Source organism: Stegostoma tigrinum, chromosome 2 (assembly GCF_030684315.1).
Source record: "Stegostoma tigrinum isolate sSteTig4 chromosome 2, sSteTig4.hap1, whole genome shotgun sequence".
In the NCBI taxonomy this organism is placed as follows: Eukaryota; Metazoa; Chordata; class Chondrichthyes; order Orectolobiformes; family Stegostomatidae; genus Stegostoma; species Stegostoma tigrinum.
The window spans coordinates 86,498,362-86,520,596 of NC_081355.1; the positions used below are offsets into that span (position 1 = coordinate 86,498,362).

The 22,235-nt window shown below is 39.6% G+C and overlaps 1 protein-coding gene across 3 annotated transcripts in view; it reads left to right on the forward strand.

Annotated features, from left to right (window-relative positions):
• elp2 (elongator acetyltransferase complex subunit 2) overlaps nucleotides 1–22,235 on the forward strand; it is a 131,014-nt gene that overhangs the window by 54,747 nt on the left and 54,032 nt on the right. For all 3 annotated transcript variants that reach the window (XM_048558230.2, XM_048558239.2, XM_048558248.2), the window contains 6 exons: nucleotides 416–547; nucleotides 2,727–2,876; nucleotides 6,278–6,469; nucleotides 9,016–9,085; nucleotides 12,060–12,161; nucleotides 15,844–15,901. In XM_048558230.2, coding sequence (XP_048414187.2) covers nucleotides 416–547; nucleotides 2,727–2,876; nucleotides 6,278–6,469; nucleotides 9,016–9,085; nucleotides 12,060–12,161; nucleotides 15,844–15,901 — 704 coding nt within the window. The remainder of the gene's footprint in view (nucleotides 1–415; nucleotides 548–2,726; nucleotides 2,877–6,277; nucleotides 6,470–9,015; nucleotides 9,086–12,059; nucleotides 12,162–15,843; nucleotides 15,902–22,235) is intronic.

Sequence of the window (22,235 nt, forward strand, 5' to 3'; positions counted from 1 at the left end):
ATCTGTGTGGTTACCTGAAAAATGAAAAGATGGTATCAGACTCAAAGAAAATTAGAATAATTATACAAAGATGGCTAGCAGGTCCAAAGATTTGACTGATTATCAAAGAAAAGCAAAGAATTAATGAAATATGAATAAAGAGGGAAAAATTAGTGTTTGAAAGAATGTTAACCAAAAATATAAAATCAGATAGGAAAAGCTTGGATATTTAAAATGAAAACAGTGTACAAAGTAAATGTTGGTCATCTAGAAAATAATCTGGGGAATCAGTAATGGAAAATAAAGAGGTGGTAGATGGATTGAACTGACGGTTTACATCAGTCGTCACAAGAGAGAATACAGATTTCAGTGTTTATTTCTAAATCCATATTTGTGCTTGTGTGGAAATGTAAAGCTATACTCTGCTTTCTTCTAGGTACGTGTTGGAGAGGTAGGTGGAAATACCTTGGGATTCTACGGCTGCCAATTCAGTCCAGATGGATCAATGATATTAGCTCATGCATTCCATGGAGCGCTTCACCTATGGTCTCGAAATAAATCTAAGATGGTACATTGGTTATATTTGGAAATGTTGCAATTTGAAATAAGTTTCTGCTCAGAATTTTTCATTTTAAAACTTGATTGCCTTTCATAATTCCATTGCCAGGCCGTACAGTTACGTTTGGGACTTTTGTGTCAGATTTCTGAAAATAAGTTTGGAAGGATTAATAAACTTGTTTGGCTCATGTGGGTTTTGTTCAGTTATATTTCTTGTAAAGTGCTGTCATATTCATCACGAGTCTGCAAAAATTGGAATTTTCAATGCTTAAAACTTGGAATAGAACAATGAAAAATAAATTTAAAAAAAAATGCTAAGCCTCAAACTTCATTTAACGTACAGGATGCTGTCTGTTGTTTTTCTGAGATATGTTTTAAATATTTTACTGCTTCAATAATTTGATTAATTGCAATGAAATCTTTGACTGAGTGCATTGGATCATTGGGCTGAGGCATTCTTTTTGGTTATCAAACACTATTACTTGTAGTTCCCAATAAGCTTTGTTAAATAGTGGTGGTGCAGGACCTGAATATTGCCAAAAAATCTCACATTTTGTGGACGCTTTTAGAGAGCTTTTGTACTCGTTAGAACATTTGCAAAAATACCCACGTTAGGAGAAAACAGCAGTCATGCTATGCAAGAGGAGACTGCTGATTGGTTGGCATTATCATGTCAATCCACCAGTTAGATGATAACTGACAGTTACCTCCCAAGCTTTGTTTAAATTTTAAACCAGGCAGGTTAATTGTACCTCTTTCAACTCGACAAAATAGATTACATCCATACTCAGGTTTTGCTCTGAGATATCAGTGTCAACGTGTCTGAAGCAAATTGATTGGAGTTCTTCTGCAATGTAATGATGACTGCACTTAGAATGCATGATTAGATGTAAGCACTGGGGTATCCTGCCATCATAAACTTTGCTTTGTGAATAAAAAAGATCTTATTTTCCTTGCTCCTGTTTGAGTTGGAGTATGAGAAGAATAGTTTCTGTCTCCTCCATGTCAAAATGTATCTCTAGTCTGACCTGTGAACAGTCATCACATACATCGGTGAGACATATTTATTTACTACACCAATGTCTCTTCCTGCTATTGTTGTTAATGACTGCACTGTCATTGACAATTAGTTTATCTGTGGATTCATAGATGTCAGAAATACTATGAATGGAGCATAAGATTTATTAACTGGAGAAAGAAAAATCGAAGAACCCCTAAAGTGAGGAGAATTTAAGTAAAATTTATTCCTGGTTTGAGGAATAGCTTGTAATAACATTTTCATGAATATGTCAAGGTGTACTCTGAATTGCGGAGGTTCATTTGAACTATTAACACTTCCTTTATGTTATTAAAGTATATATTGCTATATCTTATTATCCTCATCTGGGCTTTTCCTTGGTTCAGTGTTCCTTGCAAAATTGATAGTTCTGTAATTTCCAAAAATTGATTTGAAAATTTTACAGGTTTACCAAATAATCAGAGCATGAAATGTTTGACAGTGATACAATTGAAGTGATGGTCCTGATTTTGCTGTGAAGAAGCATGGGAAATCTGGAAGTATCAGAACACTGGGGTTCTGATGTGTTTGAATAAATGTCTTTGCTGTACTCCTTTCCTGTAGACAAGTGGCCAGAATGGCTGGCTGGAAAGGAAGCACCAGATGGCCACGGCCTGGGGCTGATTCTCAACAACTAAGACAGATCACATTGTTGGTGGTGGCAATGGCTGACGACTGAATTGAAGCGGCCTGGTAGCAGTTCATTAGGGGTGGGTCTTGGCTGATCATTAGAGATTTGTTTGTTCCACCACTCCACTATCAACTATGGTAGCTGTGTGTACATCATGTTTCAGTCCTTCACAGGCCCCATGTACCTCAGCAGTTCCAAGCTCACTTACAAAACCAAACAATTGACCAAACAAACTGAACAGCAGACAATATAGATAGCTAATTCAAATAATGATTTTTTAAAATTCTCTATTTCGATTTTTTTTGTTTTCCTTTTTGTACTAGAATTTTAATTGGAAATGCCGTATGAGCAGTATGTGCCATTTGCATTTCAAGGGAAATCACTTCTGTAGTACTGCAACAAAATCAGAATTGAAAGTATGCGTATGGTCATAAAACATCAATGGTTGTTTTCCTGATCATGTTTATCAGACTGACGCCTTTCAATCTAATATGTTTTCAGGGAGAGTGGAAACCAGAAGTAATCCTTTCGGGACATTTTGGTTCTGTTCAAGATTTGATCTGGGATCCTGAAGGAGAGTTTATCTTAACTGTTGGTTCAGATCAGACAACGAGATTGTTTGCTCCTTGGAAAAGGGCAAGTCACGAACAGGTAAGCAGTATGATATTAATTAGCATCAGAGATGAAAATTGTTGGGGAAAGGGCTCTTTTGTGGTGCTGATGTAGTGTCCCCACTCCTGGACCAGAAGGCCCTGGTTCAATTCCCATCTGCTCCAGAGGTATGTGATAACATCTTTAAACAAGTTGGTTAGAAAAATAGGTTTAAAGTATGTTGGAAAATGTCACTGCAAATAAGAATTTGTTTTTACTATCCTCTAAAAGGATCTTTTAAATCAGGCTCTCCTTTTATCAAGCAGAGTACTTTTATTTGTTTGAGAGCCTGGAATGTCTCCATGTTTTGTTATGAGCAACAAACATTAAAGAAATGAGGTAATCTAAAAACAGCCTGCACAAAAATGATTGGAGTACAATCTTTTTGCTTCTTATTTTAGAAGAGAATGGATCCATTCTTTTAGCTAACAAGCACAAGTGGAATCCTGGTCTTAATTACATAGTTAATACAGATATATTAAGACCTATTCCTCCAAGAAGAGGGAGAAAATGAGCTTGAAGGTGACTTGGTTCTGTCTCTTAAATTTGTTGATGACTGTTGTTATGATCTCAGCTGATCATAACACTGGACAAGTCAGATCCAAGAGTGAAACCTAGCTTGATGCATCATGGACTGAATCTTACTGGAAATCAGCTAAGTGTAATTTTCATTGAGTTTCTCTCTGTGAGGCTGGTGAGTTTTCTTTGCCATCCTGAATCCATTTCATTAACTAAGTTACCCAGGATTCTGGGTAATCCAAGATTGAGGCTGGGAAAAAGTTGTGGCTGTAAGAGCTGATTAGTGTTGGAGCTGATTTCCTTGAATTCTAAGAACAGTAATTACTGTTTTATAAGCTGTTGCATTGTTTGGAACTTTGGGGGTCAAAGATCAAAATAACGGCACTTTAAAAAGGAGGAAAGGACGCAATTCCTGCATGCTGTCCAAGGAGTTTCCTCGATTGATGAACTGCAAATTTCTGACTGGTTGTACTGAGCGTACTGGACTGATAGTGGCCCATTTTCTGGGCAGTGCTGTGGCAGAAGTCTTTACCCTGATCATCTCAAGCAAAGACTGACTGTGCCTAAGCCCCTGCATCAATTGCGGACACTGCCCTTGACTATACTGGACCTGACTGCGGTTTGTTCCCCTTGACTTGCCTGACGATGAATTCCTGTCAACTATGTGACATGGCCATTTGGTTGAAACCCATGCACTGTGTAGGCTGTATAGGCTGCTTATCCTTGGGCGATTGATGTAAGACACCACGGTCTAGCAACATGTCCACCCGCTTGACTGATGGTGGCTGACAACTATGATAAACTACCTAGCTCCGTGCCTGCATTAAACAACAAATCAAGACAGAGTGACTGAGGGGGCAAATCTCCAAAAAGCATGGCATGACAAGCGAAAGATGCAATGAACATCCAATCCACCTAACCTGCACAACTTTGGAGTGTGGGAGGAAACCAGAGTACTCGGAGGACACCCACGCAGACACGGGGAAGATGTGCAAACTCCACACAGACAGACAGCCGGGGGTAGAATTGAACCTGGGTCCTTGGTTTTATAAAGCATCAGTATTAACCACTGAGCCACTATGCCGCCACCTGCGCTGTAAAAAGTTGCTATACCTGTACAGCAGAAAGTTCGCATCATCCAAACTGTGTCCACTATTCATCAACCGCATTACAACCAATTCATGTTAATGAAACATGCATTATCGCAGAACTACCTGTATACTCAAATTCATACATCATAATATGAAGAAACATGGGGACGAAGATGACAAATTTAAATTTGACTAAGATTGAATTATGATTCATAAATACTTTATTTAACCATGATGCGTAATATAGCTAGGTAAGAGAAAGGTCAAGTTTGGTGTTGAAACAGCCTAGACAGTAATAATAGTTAAGTCAAACTAAGAACATAAGAACTAGGAGCAGGAGTAGGCCGTCCAGCCCTTCGAGCCTGCTCTGCTGTTCAATAAGATCATGGCTGATCTTTTCATGGACTCAGATCCACTTAACCTGCGCTCACACCGTATCCCTTAATTCCTTTATTGTTCAAACAAATATCTACCTTAGCTTTAAAAATGTTTACTGAAGTATTGTCAACTACTTCACTGGGCAAGCAATTCCATAGATTAATAACCCTCTGGGTCAAGAAGTTCCTTCTCGATTCAGTCCTAAATCTTCTCCGTCTAATCTTGAAGCGATGTCCTCTTGTCCTAGCTTCACCTGCCAGTGGAAGCATTCTCTCCACTTCTATCTTATCTATTCCCTTCATAATTTTATATGTTTCTATAAGATTCCCCCCTCAATCTTCTGAATTCCAAGGAATATAATCCAAATATATTCAATCAGTCCTCATAAACCAACCCCCTTAGCTCCAGAATAAATCTAGTGAACCTCCTCTGCACCCCCTTCAGTGCCAGTACATCCTGTAGATAAGACCTGTAGATTCTGAAGATCTGAAACAGACAAGAATGGGAAGCGCTGGAGAAACTCAAGGTTTGGCAGCATCTGAAGAGAGAAAAACAGAGTCAACATTTTGAGCCCAAAGATCCTTCATCACAACTGCAAGGCCCGAAACGTCAGCTTTTGTGCTCCTGAGATGCTGCTTGGCCTGCTGTGTTCATCCAGCCTCACATTTTATTATCTTGGAATTCTCCAGCATCTGCAGTTCCCATTATCTCTGCAATAGTAGTTATGTTGCTTTTAGTGTTCAATTTCATGAAGCAGCTTTGTTAAAATAGCAAAATACTAAGATTTCTACCCAAAAGAATAGATTGATAATCTATAGAAATTATTCTGACAATGCCTTCCTTGGAAAGAACAATTTGCTTAAAATGTGCTGATCACAAAATTTGAACCAAATGTTCTTGAGTGCTGAACATGACTGAAAAATTAGTGCAAATGAGAAAAGATATTTAAGAGATGTATTTCAGATTTCAGATATCTTGCCTGACATGTTACGTAAAAAACACTTGAAGATAACTTGAAAGACACCAAGGCATATAATTTGTAGCAAAATTTTCAGAGGGTGGCGCTATATGACTGGAGCAGGGGAAGCAAGAAAGAACTAGTGGTGTGAAGTAGACCTGCCTACTTGGTCAGGTGTACCATTTTTGCTGTAATGTTTTGAATGATCATATCACTCTTGCTGCTGTAGCTTTTTTTTATTCTCAGGTAATTATTTCTGTGGACGTCATAAGCCATGGGAGCAGAAATTAGGCCATTTGGCCCATCAAGTCTGCTCCGCCATTCAGTCATGGCTGATAAGTTTCTCAACCCTATGCTTCTGCTTTCTCTCAATAAACCTTGGTCCCCTTGACAATTAAAAACCTTTTTATCTATCTCTGTCTTAAATAGCTGACTTAAGTTATTTTTTCACATAGGTAACCTGGCATGAAATAGCGCGACCACAGCTACATGGATATGACATGCAGTGCTTAGCTATAATTGGTCGTTTTCAGTTTGTTTCTGGTGCTGATGAGAAAGTGCTTCGAGTCTTCACTGCCACCAAAACCTTTTTGGAAAATTTCAGTTCCATTACCTGTACCCCACTTGAGAACTTGCTCTCCAATAGTGTAAGTACATTGAATACTGTTGTTTAGTTGTCATATTTCAACATTTGTCCTTTATCTTTGATTATAGAATGTAGCTATCCCTCCTGATATTATTTTAAAAATTATATATCATGAAATATGCATGTGTTTCTTTTTCTTTCCATAACACTAGTTTGCACGGTGCACAAGCTAGCTCATGACTTTTTATTATAATGAAAGGATCCTCATTGTAAACTACAGTTTCGATAGCAACTTTTCTGCAGACCTCTAAACAAATTGAATGAAAAATCTGTATCTGTCTTTTTGGGAATCATTTGATTCCTCATTTCCTGGAATTGCAGCACAGAACAGGCAATTTGCCCCATCAGGTCTTGATTAGTGTTTTCCCCATTAGTCATTTGGATTAATCTAGTCATCACTGGTACTACCTCAATACTCTTCTGTCTACAAGCAGCTATCTGATTTCCTTGTAAAGCAACTTTTTGTTTTATATAAGTATACTTTATGGATTTTCTCTATTCTAAAAGCTTCCTTTTGGGGGAAAAAAAAATTTCTGAGGTTTTTAATTAAGTTTGTAAGTACCTAAAATTGGTGGTTTCTTCTTCCTGAGATGACAGCCAGTGAAATATCATTATGTGTCTCATAACCTTGAGTTCGTCCACACCCTGGTAAACTGTGAAAAGCCCTGTGCGTTGTTGTTTGTAGCTTTTATTAAAGCACTTATCACAATTCTACATGAAAGGGCAATCAAGCTTTAGAACTGTTACAATTCAGTGTACGTTCCAAGGAAAGGATAAGAATTTGATTGAACTGAATAAGTATAAGAAACTAATTGAAGAATCAAAGTAGAGCAGATATTTAAAGGGATGCTTCAGGGATCAGTATTGGGACTGTTATCAATGTTTCCTTAATAATATTTGTGTGTACATGGACACGCGGCATACTGTAATGTACTGTGCAGGTGCTCACAAGTTGTCCGCTTTAAGATATTGCGCATGCATAGCCAAGCTAAAATCTTCAAAATACTGCATGAACAAGCTGAATGCAATTTTAAAAAAATGTTTGTCGGGGATATAAGCTGCTACTTTTGGAAATATGTATTAATAGCTTGGATTCAGAAAGTCATTATAAATCTAAAGTGATATCAAGTCAGGAAAGGCAGTTGATTGGTAAGATTGCACTTGGAGTGTTATATTCAGTTGTGGTCCGCCTGTCTAAAAGAGAGGACATAATTGCCGCACAGAGGGTGCAATGAAAGTTCATTAAATTGATAGAAAGCACAGCAGGACTGTTGTATGAGGAGAGATTGGTTTGACTGGACCGCTATTCACAAGTGTTTCGATGGACAAAAAGACACCTGTTTGAAATGTCTAAAATTCTAACAGAGCTAGACAGACTATGCTATGGGGGAGGAAGACTCACCTGGTTCAGGAGTCGAGATCCAGGGGTCACATTCTGAGGGTATTGAGTCAGCCAATTAATGCTGAGACGTGGAATTTTTTTTAGTCAGAAGGTCATCAACCTTTGATTCGCTCCGTAGAAGCCCATGAAGGCTGGAAACAGTCTGTATATTCAAGGAAGACATAAATGTTTACATATTGAAGACATAGAGTTGTGGAGTAAAAGCACGTAAATGGCATTGTGAGAGGATCAACCTATGTTGAATGATGTAGATAGCTTAAGGGATGAATGGCCTACTGTTGCTCCAAATTTCAATAAATGTAGTGACCAAATGCACTGAGGGGGATTGATACAATTTTCTGCGTGAGCGCCTTAAGATACATTCCCTGCATAGTGCCAGGGATCAGGACGTCTGCTCATGTCTGCAAAGGAACTTGCAGTGGAGGGGAAGGATCCAGTTGTAGTCCATGTGGGTATAGTGACATGGGCAGTGCAAAGATGGAGGCTTTGCATAGTCATTTTGAGGAGCTATATTGTCAGTGTAAACAGAAACTTAAAGGTCATAATCTGTATTGTTACTTGAGCCACGTGTGAATTGGCACAGGACAGATTCATATAGAGATAGTGGGCAAAAATGTGCCCTTTTAAGGTTAGGAGGAAATACTGAATGATGTGCCACAGGGATTAGTGCTGTAATCTCAACTGTTTGCAATTTATATTAATGACTTAGATGAAGGAACAGAAATGATGGTTGCCAAATTTGATCATAACACAAAGATAGGAAGGATTGGACAGAAGGTTGAGGATCTTGTGGGATGTAATTTGAAAATGTTTTGCTTTGCAACCTTTGCATGTTGTATATTAATAGTGGAAACTTCACAGATATAATGAGTTTTCAGATCCATTGAATTTCATCTTGTCAGCATAGACATATTAGGCCGAACGGCCTGCTCCTATGTAGGATTCTGTATGTTCTATGACGTTGTTAGATTGCCATAAAATGAAGTTTACTTCCAATCAATACTACTGTGTACAAGACCAATTCAGTTTTTGAGTTGTAATTGAAATGTGTTTTTATTTTAAAGTTTGTGCTTTTAGCTTGAAATGTCAATGGACATTTATTTTATGTGCTTTGTGATTTTAATTTTGTTTTTCTTTTATTGCAGGTAAATGATGAGATTCCTGAAGGTGCAAGTGTACCTGCTTTAGGATTGTCAAATAAGGCAGTATTTCAAGGTATTTTTGAAGAATTTCTTTTTTTTATTTGAGGTTGTAACTCTGATTTGGAAAAACAAAATCGTTTTGTCATATAGACTTCAATTTTCACAGAACCAAAATGACTCTCAGCCCTTAAGAAATGGTTCTCGGTTCTGAGTTTCCTAACTGCTTTCCAATGCTTGTGAGCGGCTTCCAAGGGTGCCAGCTGTGTCAGGTGTGGGCTGGCAGGATCCATTACGAATTATTCATGTCTTAGTCTTCTGCCGTTTTCATGCAGTTGGGTGAGCTTTTTAAAGGAATGTAATTTAAAGCACCTCGAGATGTTGTGACCCAGCTTTTGAACAGCCTGCCTTAGCCCTTGGCAGTCTGTGTGGCTGCATCTGAACTTTCTCCAGTTTGTGCTTCTGGGCCAGTACTTTCTGAGGCGGGTACATGAAGCCAGGAATTTTTGTAGCTTCCTCTATCAGCTTAAAGGATAAAAATTCGACCCCTGTAGTAAAAAATTATTCTGTGGGTCTCTGACACCTTGTACAATGTCTATTTAACATACCTGACTCTGACGTGCACAGATCAATGGCAGCAATTCTCATAGCCATGCTTATTTCAGTCCTTCAATCATGACCATAAATGATCATTTTTCATGAAGATCATTAGACAGTGATCAGAATAAGGAGATGTAGGTACTTTTAATCCACAAATCCCATAATTTAGGCGATGATTTTCATGAGCAATTTTGCCCCATGTTCGGGACACTTGGGTTAATCCTAGTGATGTCGTTTTCCTGACTGGAATTTTCCTGAAACAATTGAGCCTTGCCTGCTTCAATTTGAGGCTCATTCCTGCACTACAAGGCCTGTTAGCCCACCGACCTGTTAAAGGATTTGACGTGCTGCATTATTAAAGCACTTTCTGCACCTCTGTGTAAAACATCCACATCTTTTCATTGCCCTCTAACTAGAAGGAAGTAGAGACTTGGAGTAATGGGTTGTTCTATCTGGGCCAGAGGTTGAGAGGTTTTTCTGATAAACATTAATCGTTTGAATGTATATGTAGGGGAGGTATGATCAAGAAATCTTTAGATGGCCAAAGAATTTGTTGCTTGGTTAATGGTGAGAAGGGAAGCTGCCAACTGCAGAAGGATAACAGTGGACTGGTAAGATGGGTAGAAAAGTGACAAATAGAATTCAATGTGGAGAAGTGTGAAGTGGTGCACTTGGGAGATCAAACAAGACAAAGGAATACGTAGTAAGTGGAAGTACTGCAAGAGGTGCACAGGAAATGACAGATGTTAGAATCAATATTCACAGATCACAGAAGATAGCAGGAGAGATTGATAAGGTGATTAAGAAAGAATATGGAATCCTTTCCTTTACTAGATGAGACATAGAACAAACGATGAGGCAAGGTTTTACTTAACCATACAAATCACATCCCAGAGGATGGTAAGGATCTGGAACTCCACTGACTGAAAGGACAGTAAAACCAGACAGTATCTGGATATGTACCTGACATATCAGGATATGGGCCAAGTCCTGGGAAATGACATTATGTTAGGTCATCACAGTTTGGTAGCCGAATGAGCTGAATGGCTACCTTTTGTGCCAAACATTTTTCTACATTTTCTGAATATGTGAAGGTGAGGAAGTGCAGGGATGTGGGGAACAGTCAAAAATGAATTGCTTCTTGGGAGGGGCAGAACGGATATGATGAGTCAGATGGCCTTGTCCTGTTACTATGGACCAGACCAAATGCCCTCAAAGTATATAAAGAAGATGGTGTAGACCCTAACTTTTTCTTATTTTAAAGGAAAGTGTGTTCTGAATGCAATTTGTTTCACACTGCCAGGTTGAAACAAAATAGGCTTCCTTCTTATACTATAGTTAAAATACAAACAAAATAAAAATAAAAGAATAAGCTTAACTGTAATTATCGAAATGCTTTCGCAAATAGTATGTTAATACTACTAATTAACTTTTCCAATGTAGTAATATCCCTTAAACGCACCCTTGGCAAAGGCAAATTTAGTAAAATAGATTATGTCACATGCAATTCTAACAGCAAGAAGAGACAGAGAGAGGAGAAACAGTTTCCACAATCCAGCTTTGATGTCCCAGCATCAACTGCAACTGAAAGCTAAAACTAAAAATCTTGGTCCTGTGGAAACTTAACCCAACCCATTTAGGCTGCTTCTGTTGTTCCAACTTTAAAACAAAACGGAGGCCTCACAATCTTTACTGTATTGGCTTTGGAGCAAACTGCTCATCACCTCTGTCTCAACCTTTCTTTATTTAAAAAAAAAAGGGCAAAATACCAATCTTGAAGCCTTAGTATTGTCACACTGGACTGTGACATGTCTAAGATTATAAGTAGTGTTACACAAGAAATAATGTATTCTACACTATAACTACATGAAAGTTTTATTGCATGTTACCTTTGCTTCTTTTGCAATTTAGCTTACATCTGTTCCCTCTGGCTCTCAAACTTAAATTGTTGTACGCTTTACCCAATAAAGAGGTAGCACTTTGAAAGCTTTTGATTTCAAATGAACCTGTTGGGCTATAATCTGGTGTCCTGTGACTTTTGACCTTAAATTGTTGTATTTTGACTGTGAAGATATCGCACGGTGCAATTTTGTGAAACACAGAAACAAAGAAAATAGCAGCGAAAGTAGTTTATTTGGTCCTTTGAATCCTCTCCACCATTCAATATGATCATGATTGCTCATCCATCTCCATACCCTGTTCTCAGTTTCTCCCATACCACTTGACCTTGTGAGCCTTATGAACTATATCTAATTCCTTTCGAAAACATTCACGGTATTACCCTCAACGCTTTCTGTGGCAAAAAATCCCACATGTTCACCACTCTCTGGGCGAAGAAATTTCTCCTTATCTCAGTCCTAGATGTCCTTTCCCCTATCCTGAAACTTTAAAGCTGAAGTTTTAAAACTGTGTAAATGCTCACTTGAGTAATCTTGCCTTCTCTGCTTCAGGAGATCTAGCTGCCACTGCTAGTAAAATGGACCAAAGTGCTCTGCCGCTCAATGCTGCTGACCAGTATCCTCAGACCTACTTCCAGCCAATCAACCTTACAGGTATAAAAGTCTAAAAGACAGGATTGTTTCCAGGATTTTGGGGAACTTCTGAATTTGTTGATATAATGAAACTTAAAGGTATCTTCCAAGAATTTTATGAAAATATGGAAATTTGTTTACAAATGTTTGGTATTCTGGATGGACATGAATGTAGGTCTTCTATTAATACATTTTGACTCAGAGATAGTAGGAACTGCCAATGCTGGAGAATCTGAGATAACACTGTGTGAAGCTGGATGGACACAGCAGTCCAAGCAGCATCAGAGGAGCAGGAAAGCTTGACGTTTCAGGTCGGGACCCTTCTTCAGATATTTCTGAAGAAGGGTCCTGAACCGAAACACCAAGCTAGGATTCCTGCTCCTCTGGTGCTGCTTGGCCTGCTGTGTTCATCCAACTTCGCACCTTGTTATCTCACACTTTGACTCAAGTTGGGGCACCTTGAATGGGGAAGAGATTGACAAGGTAATCGTACACTGGTTTGCTGGGTGGGAGCATCATTGAGAGTAAAGTGGAGTCATTAGGGTTGATGCAAATAAAGATGGCAGTTTTAATGGGCCTTTTAAACAATGCTGTGAGAAGTCGAAAAGATACCTTTGAGCTTATCCAAGGGACCTCAAACTTAGTCCTGTGGCTAAAGAATATGACATCAGTAAAAAGATTGTAGGGAAAGAAATAGCTCATCTGTAACTTTGTTCACAAGTCTGCTGTGTGGCACTGTATCAGATACCTTCTGGAGATATATATATATAAAGGGATTTGGTGCTGGATCCTGTGGAACTCCATAGGAAAGAATCTTCCAGTTGCAAAAGCACCAGGAAAGAAAATGTTTCATTTCCTGCCACTGAACTATCCTTGATTTCAGCTTGCTACATTTCTTTCAGTACCATGGCCTTTACTTCTTTTTTAAACCAGTGAACCATGTGGAATGTTGCCAAAAGCTGTACCAAAATCCACATCAAATACATTCTCTTCATCAATCCTCCTTGTTACTTATTCTAAAGGTTTAATCAAGTTATTCAAACATGATTTCCCCTTAATAAATCCATGTTGATTTTACTTGATTAATGTGAAACCATTTGAAGTGACAGTTTATCCTGTATTGCAGAATTAATTCCACTAATTTGCTTGCTGACATTATACTGCTTGGCCTCTAATTATTTGGTCTATCTCCGACCCCACCACCCAAGCTATTTTTCTTTCCCCACCCTTGCCTGCCTTCCGGAGAGACCACTCTCTCTGCGACTCCCTTGTCAGCTCCACACTCCCCTCCAACCCCACCACACCTGGCACCTTGCCCTGCAACCGCAGGAAGTGTTACACTTGCTCCCACACCACCTCCCTCACCCCCATCCCAGGCCCCAAAATGACCTTCCATGTCAAGCAGATGTTCACCTGCACATCTGCCAATGTGGTATATTGTATCCACTGTACCCGGTGTGGCTTCCTCTACATTGGGGAAACCAAGCGGAGGCTTGGGGACCGCTTTGCAGAACACCTCCGCTCGGTTCGCAACAAACAACAGCACCTCCCAGTCGCGAACCATTTTAACTCCCCCTCCCATTCCTCAGATGACATGTCCATCATGGGCCTCCTGTAGTGCCACAATGATGCCACCCGAAGGTTGCAAGAACAGCAACTCATATTCCGCTTGGGAACCCTGCAGCCCAATGGTATCAATGTGGACTTCACCAGCTTCAAAATCTCCCCTTCCCCCACTGCATCCCAAAACCAGCCCAGCTCTTCCCCTGCCCCCACTGCATCACAAAACCAGCCCAGCTCGTCCCCTCACCCCACTGCTTCCCAAAACCAACCCAGCCTGTCTCTGCCTCCCTAACCTGTTCTTCCTCTCACCCATCCCTTCCTCCCACCTCAAGCTGCACCTCCATTTCCTACCTACCACCTCATCCCGCCTCCTTGACCTGGTCTTCCCTGGACTAACCTATCCCCTCCCTACCCCCTCACCTATACTCTCCTCTCTACCTATCTTCTTTTCTCTCCATCTCCGGTCCGCCTCCCCGCTCTCCCTATTTATTCTCGTTCCCTCTCCCCATCCTCCTCTCTGATGAAGGGTCCAGGGCCGAAACGTCAGCTTTTGTGCTCCTGAGATGCTGCTTGGCCTGCTGTGTTCATCCAGCTCCACACTTTGTTATCTTGGATTCTCCAGCATCTGTAGTTCCCATTATCACTGGTCTATCTCCTTGTTTTCTTTTCAAACAAAGGCACAACTTTGGCAATCCTCCAATCCACTGGCACCACGTCTGCTCCCAGTAGGATTGGAAAATGAGGGACAGTGCTTTTGCTATTTCCTCCATGGCTTTAACGGCCTGGGTACATTCAAAAAGCCAGTACAGAAATGATGGAAAGGACTATACTATAACATTTATGTAATTCTGTGATATTAATGACAGATGCAAATCTAGGGGGCATGATCAACAAAATTGACTGTATGGTTGCCAGTATAGAGGATAGCTGTAGACTACACCAATATATCAATGGTGGTTGGGTGAGCAGAAATGTGGATGATAGAATTCAGGTGGGAGAAGTGAAGTCAAGTATTTGAGGAGGTTGCACAAGGCATAGGAATACACAATTAATGGGAGAACTTTGTGAGGAACCTTGAATGTCAACAAATCACTGAAGATAGCAGGAGAGCATAATAATTTGTTGGAGGACACGTGAAATCCTAAAATATAAGACCTGGGAGGTTATACTGCAACTATGTAAATTAATAGTTTGGCCACAACTTGAGTTCAATGAACAGTTCTGGTCACCTTATAATGTAAAGGATATAACTGTACTTTAAAGGATTCCAGGAGTGTTTACAGGCATGCTGGCAGGACAGAAACTAGCTTGGAAAAGAAGAGGCCCGGGGAGAGTTGAGTGAAATGTGAGACACCTGGATAGGAAGAACATGTTTACCTGAGTAGAGAGGACACTGACTAAGATTGATAGAACAATTGAAGGGGAGATGAGGAAAGTGTTTTCAACTGAAGAGGTGAATTGGGGCCTGGAATTCACTACCTGAGAGCATAGTAGAGGCATCCAGATATGCATCTCATGTGCCATAACTTGCAGCACTAGGGACCAAATATGGAAAGTGAAACGGGGCAAGGTGGCTCACTTGATCACTGGCATAGCCGTGACGGCCTGGTGGCCTTTTTCTGTGCTACCAACTTGTTGTGATTCTGTTCCGTGAAAAAATGATGCACAAGAATAGTAAGGAGTTGAAATATACCCAAGGACAGAGAAATGACAGGCCAGCTGACAGGAAGTGGAAGAGACTTGATAAAATAACAAATTAGTGACTGAGTGAGAAAGAAAAGAGATGGGCTTAAAATTCATGGGGGCCTGTAGCAGCAGAGAAAGACCATGTGTAGATACAGTTGCTTTGCTGGAAACCATGAAATTTCATAAACATGTAAAGGCAGTATTCCCATTAGTTTACTTATATCTTTTCATGCTCTTCTTGCCAACTTATGCTGCTCTAATTTAAGATTTATCTATTGTTGATGGAACTGAAGTAAGAATGGCCTGTGCAAGCTCTAAGTCTGCAAATTTCCAAAGGAAAATAAATGAATTGAGTCAAATGGATAAATATGTGGCCCAGTTGTATATTTTTGACCTCAATTGTGTAAAAGGGTTCATTTCTTTCAATGTGTTATTTTCTATTAATTCCATATAGAGCCTCCTTCAGAAGATCATCTTTTACAGAACACACTCTGGGCTGAAGTTCAGAAGCTGTAAGTTAATTTGTGCATGTATATTTCCTTAAAATCTGATGCTACTGTAAGAAGTTCTTGAATTAAGTCAACCACTGTCCCCAGACATCTCTCCACCATTGTTGTTCAGATTCTGCTTTTACTTTTTGCTTTGTAAGTATTATTTTATTGTGCAGCCATAGGATATTAATCATCTTACAATGTGCACACTGGAGGCTGGATTTAATGGTCTTCGGCCCGAGCTACATTGCCAATGGGAGTTCCATGCTATCACTTTTAGAGCAGGCCCAAAGAGTTAACTGCCGCTCAGCAACTTGACAGATCAGCAATGGGTCTTCCCTGGGAATACATCCCCTGGCTGGAATTCTCACCTGCTGAGGGCTACTGATCAATTAGTTGCTCAGTTGACCCTGCAAGGTGCGCCAAATGATTCCAGTGATTCACATTGAGGAGACGTTCCATCATGTTGCGTGACCCTGCTACTGTGCTAAATGGGAAGGTTTCAAACAGATCTAACAAGTCAAGACTAGGCATCCACAAGTCATTGTGGGCCATCAGCAGCAGCAGAATTGTACCCAACCACAATTTCCAAACTCGTGACCTGGTATATCCCAATTTACAATAATCACAAATACAAGGGCTCACCCTCAGTTCAATTAGGAGCGCAGCAAATCATGTCTGGTGTAGCACCAGGCATACCTAAAAATGACATGTCAAGCCTGGTGAAGCTACAACACAGGATTAACTACAAGGCAAACAGTAGAAGCAGCAAATTATAGACAGAGCTAAGCGATTCAAGACTCTGCCAAACTCCAGAAGTGAGCTAAGACTGACTGCCCTTAACATCAAAGCCACATTTAACCAAATTAGCATCAAGGAGCTCTATGAAAATTAGAGGCAGTGGGAATCGTAGAACACTCTCCAATAGTTGGAGTTGCACTAAGCACAAAGGAAGATGGTTGTGGTTGTTGGAAGTCGGTCACCTCAGTTCCAGGACATCATTACAGGGGTTCCTCAGATTAGTTTCCTAGGTCCCATAATCTTCAGCTGCTTCATCAATGAACTTCTCTGGATAATACAGCAAGAAGTGAGGATGTTAGCTGATAATTATACAGTATTGGCTATTCTCAACTTCTCAGTATTAAAGCAATCCATGTCTACATTAAACAAGATGTGCACATGGCAAGTGATGTTTACGCTACACAAGTGCCAGGCAATGACTGTTACCAACAAAAAGTAATCTGTCACTCTACTTGATGCTTAGTGGTATTTCCGCCACTTACTCTCTCAAACTTTACATTCTGAGTGTAGGTGGGAGAAGAGATCAGAAACTGAATTAGACCAGGCATATAAAAAGACATTGGCTACACGAGCGGATCAGAGGTTAGGGATCCTGTAGCGAGTGACTCACCTCCTGACCCCAAGAGCCTATTCATGATCTACAAGGTAACTTCAGCAATCATTGGCCACCTGTAATCGCCCTTGAGCAGGTGGTGGTAAGCTGCAGTATTGAACTGCTCTAGTTCGTGTGGTGGGGAGAGGAAAAGAGCTCCTTTACTGCCACCAGGTTGAAGTCCTGGAACAGCAACACAGTTTCAAGCAACATTCTTAAGCTACGCAGCCTCATGATCACTCCAAGGTTCCGCACACATCACCTTTGTGCTGATGCATTGACTTTGGTTCTGGAAGTCGATGCTGTGCTCAGGCCTTGAAGGCCCACATCTAAAACCAAAATATTACAAGGAAGGGTCTCGACCCGAAACGTCAAACTTTCCTGCCCCTCTGATGCTTGGCCTGTTGTGTTCATCCAGCTTCACACCATGTTATCTCATATTACAAGGAATGTTAGTTTCAAGTCAAAGTGCTGTCAGGCTTGGAGGGGAATATCTGCTGTCCATGTTCTTCTAGATGGTAAAGGGAAAGTCATCATAGTCCAGGAGAGATGACTGGTGGTGATTTAACCTGCAGGTCACCGCCCATAAGGTGAGTGAAGAGGTTCAGTTCTTCATGGTAGTCTTAGCCACTGCAGGAATTAAACCCACACTGTTTGCATTATTGTGCATTGCAAACCAGCCATTCACCCAACTGAGTTAAGTGACAGCAGGTTGGATACAATCAGTACCTTGCCTATTGAGAAGAGCTAAAGCGACGTGCTCCACTTTTTGGGACATACCTACTGTCACATGGCATTAAAATTCTTGTGTTGTTGGAGCTGCTCACATCCTGCCAAGTGAAGAGAGAGTATTCCATCACACTTCTAACTTGCACACTTCTGATTTGCCTTGTAGATGGACAGTGGTCTTTGAGGAGTTAAAACGTGACTTACTTGCAGCAGAAGTCTTGGTCTCTGATATGCTGTTTCAGCTGCAATATTTACCTAACCAGTCCAGTTTATTTTTCAGTCAGTGGAAACCCCACGATGTTGATTGAGGAGGAGTCAGCATGAGAAATATCTTGATTATCAATGAGTGATGGTTGGATTCTCTCTTGTTTGGTTTGGTTGTGTCTTGGCACTTGTTGGGGTGTGAGTTTTTCTTGCCACTTATTATCCCAAGCCCCAGGTATATGAACATGAACAGCTTCAGCATCTGCAGAGTCATTCTGTTGTTTTTCTGCCCATCATCTCAATAATGAGGTTAATTCCCCTCAAATCCTGGACGCTGAGTGACCTCTGTCTCTGACAATTTTGTAACATCAAAGCAGTTGCCAAGAACAAACCCCTCCTCCACTCACCCTCCACTTATGAGGCTGGTTTGATGCTCTAAGACAGCCTTGACCAACTCCTTGTGATGTGCCCTGGCCCCCACTAAGTACAGAAGCAGACACCTGTGCGCCCTTTTCAATATTCCCTTTTCTCCCTTCATTCTTTGAATGCCCTCAAATGGGAGAAGGTCAGGATTGCTGTTTTTCCCTACTCTGAAGGCTGTTGAATTCAGCATTTGAATTGTTGCCATTAGGTTAGTACATCGTCCACTGCCAATATTTTTGGGAGCTCACTGTTTCCATTCTTGGTTTAATTAAGCCTTGAAAATTTGGCCAATTGCTCCCACCTCAGTGTGTTGACTTTAGTACATTTTCTTTAAAGATATTTTATTGTAATGAGAAAACTACTGTACAGTACATTGCATAATCAGTCACAGTTTTTAATGCAGGTTTTATTTGCAAAATGCAAGTTGGAGATGAGCATTGTTAACTGCTGTTTTGAATCTGCTATTTTATGCCCTAATTAGGATTATTTCACAAGCTTTAACCTGTTCTATGTTTGTTATTTGAAAACGTCATCATGAAACATATCTTTCTTGTAGGAAGTATTCGTCTGAAGTTAATATTAAAAGTGTTGAAGGAGTTCGCTGTAGAGTTACTTGATACATTGACAATTATCTTCTAAAATTCTAATGATTCTGTGATCTGGAAGGTAGTAAATGTCAGATCACTATTTAAAAAAGGAACAGAAGAGAAAGCAGAGAACTAAAAACCTGTTAGCCATAAATCAGTCGTGTGAACAATGCCAGAATTTGTTTTAAAGGATGGAATAAATACGCAGCTGGTTGATAATGATTAGCTTGGGACAATCAGTATGGATTTGTGAATGGAAAATTGAATGTTTGTTGAACCGGAAGATTTTGAAGATATTACTAACAAAATTAATAAAGGAGAGCCAATTGACATACTATACATAAATTTTCAGAATGCTTGTGATTAAGCTCCTAATAAGAGGCTTGTAAAAAAGATTAAAGCACCTAACTAAGAGATTCTGTACTGGCATGGATTAATGATTTGTTAAGATCTAGAAAACAGAGTAGAAATGTACAGTTCTTTCTTAAATTAGCAGACTGTGACTAATAGGGCATTGCAGGGATCAGAACATGGGGCTGCAGCTATTCATAACATGTATCAATGATCTGGAGCTAAAAAGACTAAATGCAATATTTGAAAATATGCAGATAATACAAACCTAAGTGGGAATGTGTGTTGTGAAGAAGATGTAAAGCAATTTAACAAGGAGTTCAAGGCATTCAGTGATCAGGCACTAAACATGGCAGACTGAATCTAATGTGGAAAAAATTGTGCGATTATTCACTTTGGTAGCAGAAACAGAAATGCAGAGTATGTCTTAAATGATAAGCGGTTGGAAAGTGTCAATGTACAAAGGCACCTAGGTGTCCTCGTTGATACATTACTGAAGGCTAACATGCACCAAGTTATTAGGAAGGCTATTGGAATGTTCGTCTTTATTGCAAGAGAATTTGAGTACAGAAGCAAGGACGTCCTGTTTCAGTTGTATGAAAGCTTGGTTGGACCGCATCTGGAGCACTGTGTGCTTGTTTCGGTGTCCTAATCTCAAGAAAGGTATTCTTGCCATTTGAGGTGTGCCACAAAGGTTCACCTAGACTTGTTTCTGGCATGATGGACTCTCTAGTGAAAACAGATTGTACAAACTGAGCATGTATTCTCAAGGGATTTGAAAAATAAGTGGTAATCTGATTAAACCTACAAAATACTTAAAAAGATAGACAGGGTAGATACAGGTGAGATGTTTTCCATGGTTGGGGTGTCTGAAACAGTTTAAAAATAAAAAGGACATCCTTTATTTTATTCTAGAGTGTTGTGAACATTTGGAATTTTCTGCCACAGAAAGACTATGGAGGCTTAGTCTTTGAGTATATTTAAGTTAGAACTTGATAGATTTTTGATGACCACTGGCATATGGGATGAGTTAAAGGCATTGGCATGTTCAATGGCCTGGACTGGCTGAATGGCCTACTATTTTACCTATGTTTCTAACATATAGATGCTATTATTCAGAACTTGCGTTAAATTTCGATCAGCAGAGCATGAAGTTGCAATGCAATGTTAGTGTTATCACTGTAGAATTCTTGAAATGATCAAATAATCGCGATTCAGATATGTTGCTCAATAAAATTTCAGCAAAGTGTAAAGGACAGTGTGCGTGAAACTTGTGCGAAATTCACCTGAATACTAAGTAAAAAAATAAAAAATTTGCCCTCAGAATGGTTGGGCTGCATAATATTGTGTAAAGACGTGTTAATATGCTCAGAGTATCATTGAAGAATATTCGTACATTACATAGGACTGTCTTAGCACTTTTTTTCTGTAGTTTAGTAACAGCATTATTGCTGAATATACCTAGTGAAAGTACTGCTTATAAATTGTGTAATCTAGAAGTGTCACATTATGTATTAATGTGACCTTGTTTTGAGATCATAGTTTGTCTCAGTTTTCAGTAATATTTATTGTTTTCTTTTAATTATTATAGTGGTATATCCTGTTTTATGTTTCAAAAGATCAACATTTACTGTTCTCATGCTTTTTCATCAAGTAGATCACTGATATTTCAGGAAGTAATTAGCATATGAATTTTCATTAAAGCCTAACTGTAATTTCTATGGTCACCATCTTAAAAATAGTAATGTTGAAACTCATTAAATTCAACATAACTTATCAAACTGTCAGTTGCAATTTCTTTGTATTAAGTGTCGTATGTAAATTTATTCATGTGCTGATTGCCAGAATATCTCAGTAACTGACGGACTGTCCCTGAACAGGCCCATCCTTATCTTGCTGCAGTTGTCATACGCACACACATTCTTTTCCAATTGCCCTTTCCTAACTTTTAATTGCTATACCCTCTTACTGCTATTCGTCCAATCACCACCCACTCCCACCATAGGAACTTGAATGAAAAGCAGATTTTTCAGCACTGACTGGGCAATAAATTGAAAACCACACGCAGTGTGGCCTGTAGAAACAAAACTGCATGCCGAAGTTTGAAGCAGAGACAGTATGCTGGAATGTCAGAGAAGCAAATATAATATCATGGATTTTCTGTTGGTGGCAAAACTGACCTCTGAGAAAGCTACTGATAAAAATTTCATAACATGGATTTTCCACTGTTTGGTTCTGTTTTGAATCTGGCAACAAGTGAGGGGTTCCAGGGAAAGCATCAATCCAATTTAGGTATATCCATGGACAACACAGGAAGTTAAATGTGCTGAATTTTGCAGTATGAGTTAAAAAATTTTACAGATGGAGAAATAACTGTTGTGACATGTATAAACTAGAAGTGGAAGTATCAAACATATTAAAAAGAACTTCGATCTGATTTTTTTTCTTGTCATAATGGAAAAGCTTGACAGAAGATAAATGAGCTTTTCAGGGATGTTGAGAATGTTCTGGAATAATTCTAAACTTCCTGTCTCGTTAAAGTGAGACCGACCGAGTAAAGGGGCAATTGTTCATGCGTTCATCAACTTTTACTTAATTATTGACTGCAATTTCTAAATATCCAAGTTTAATTGTGCAGACGTAAATTCTACAATTTGAGTAATTTCAA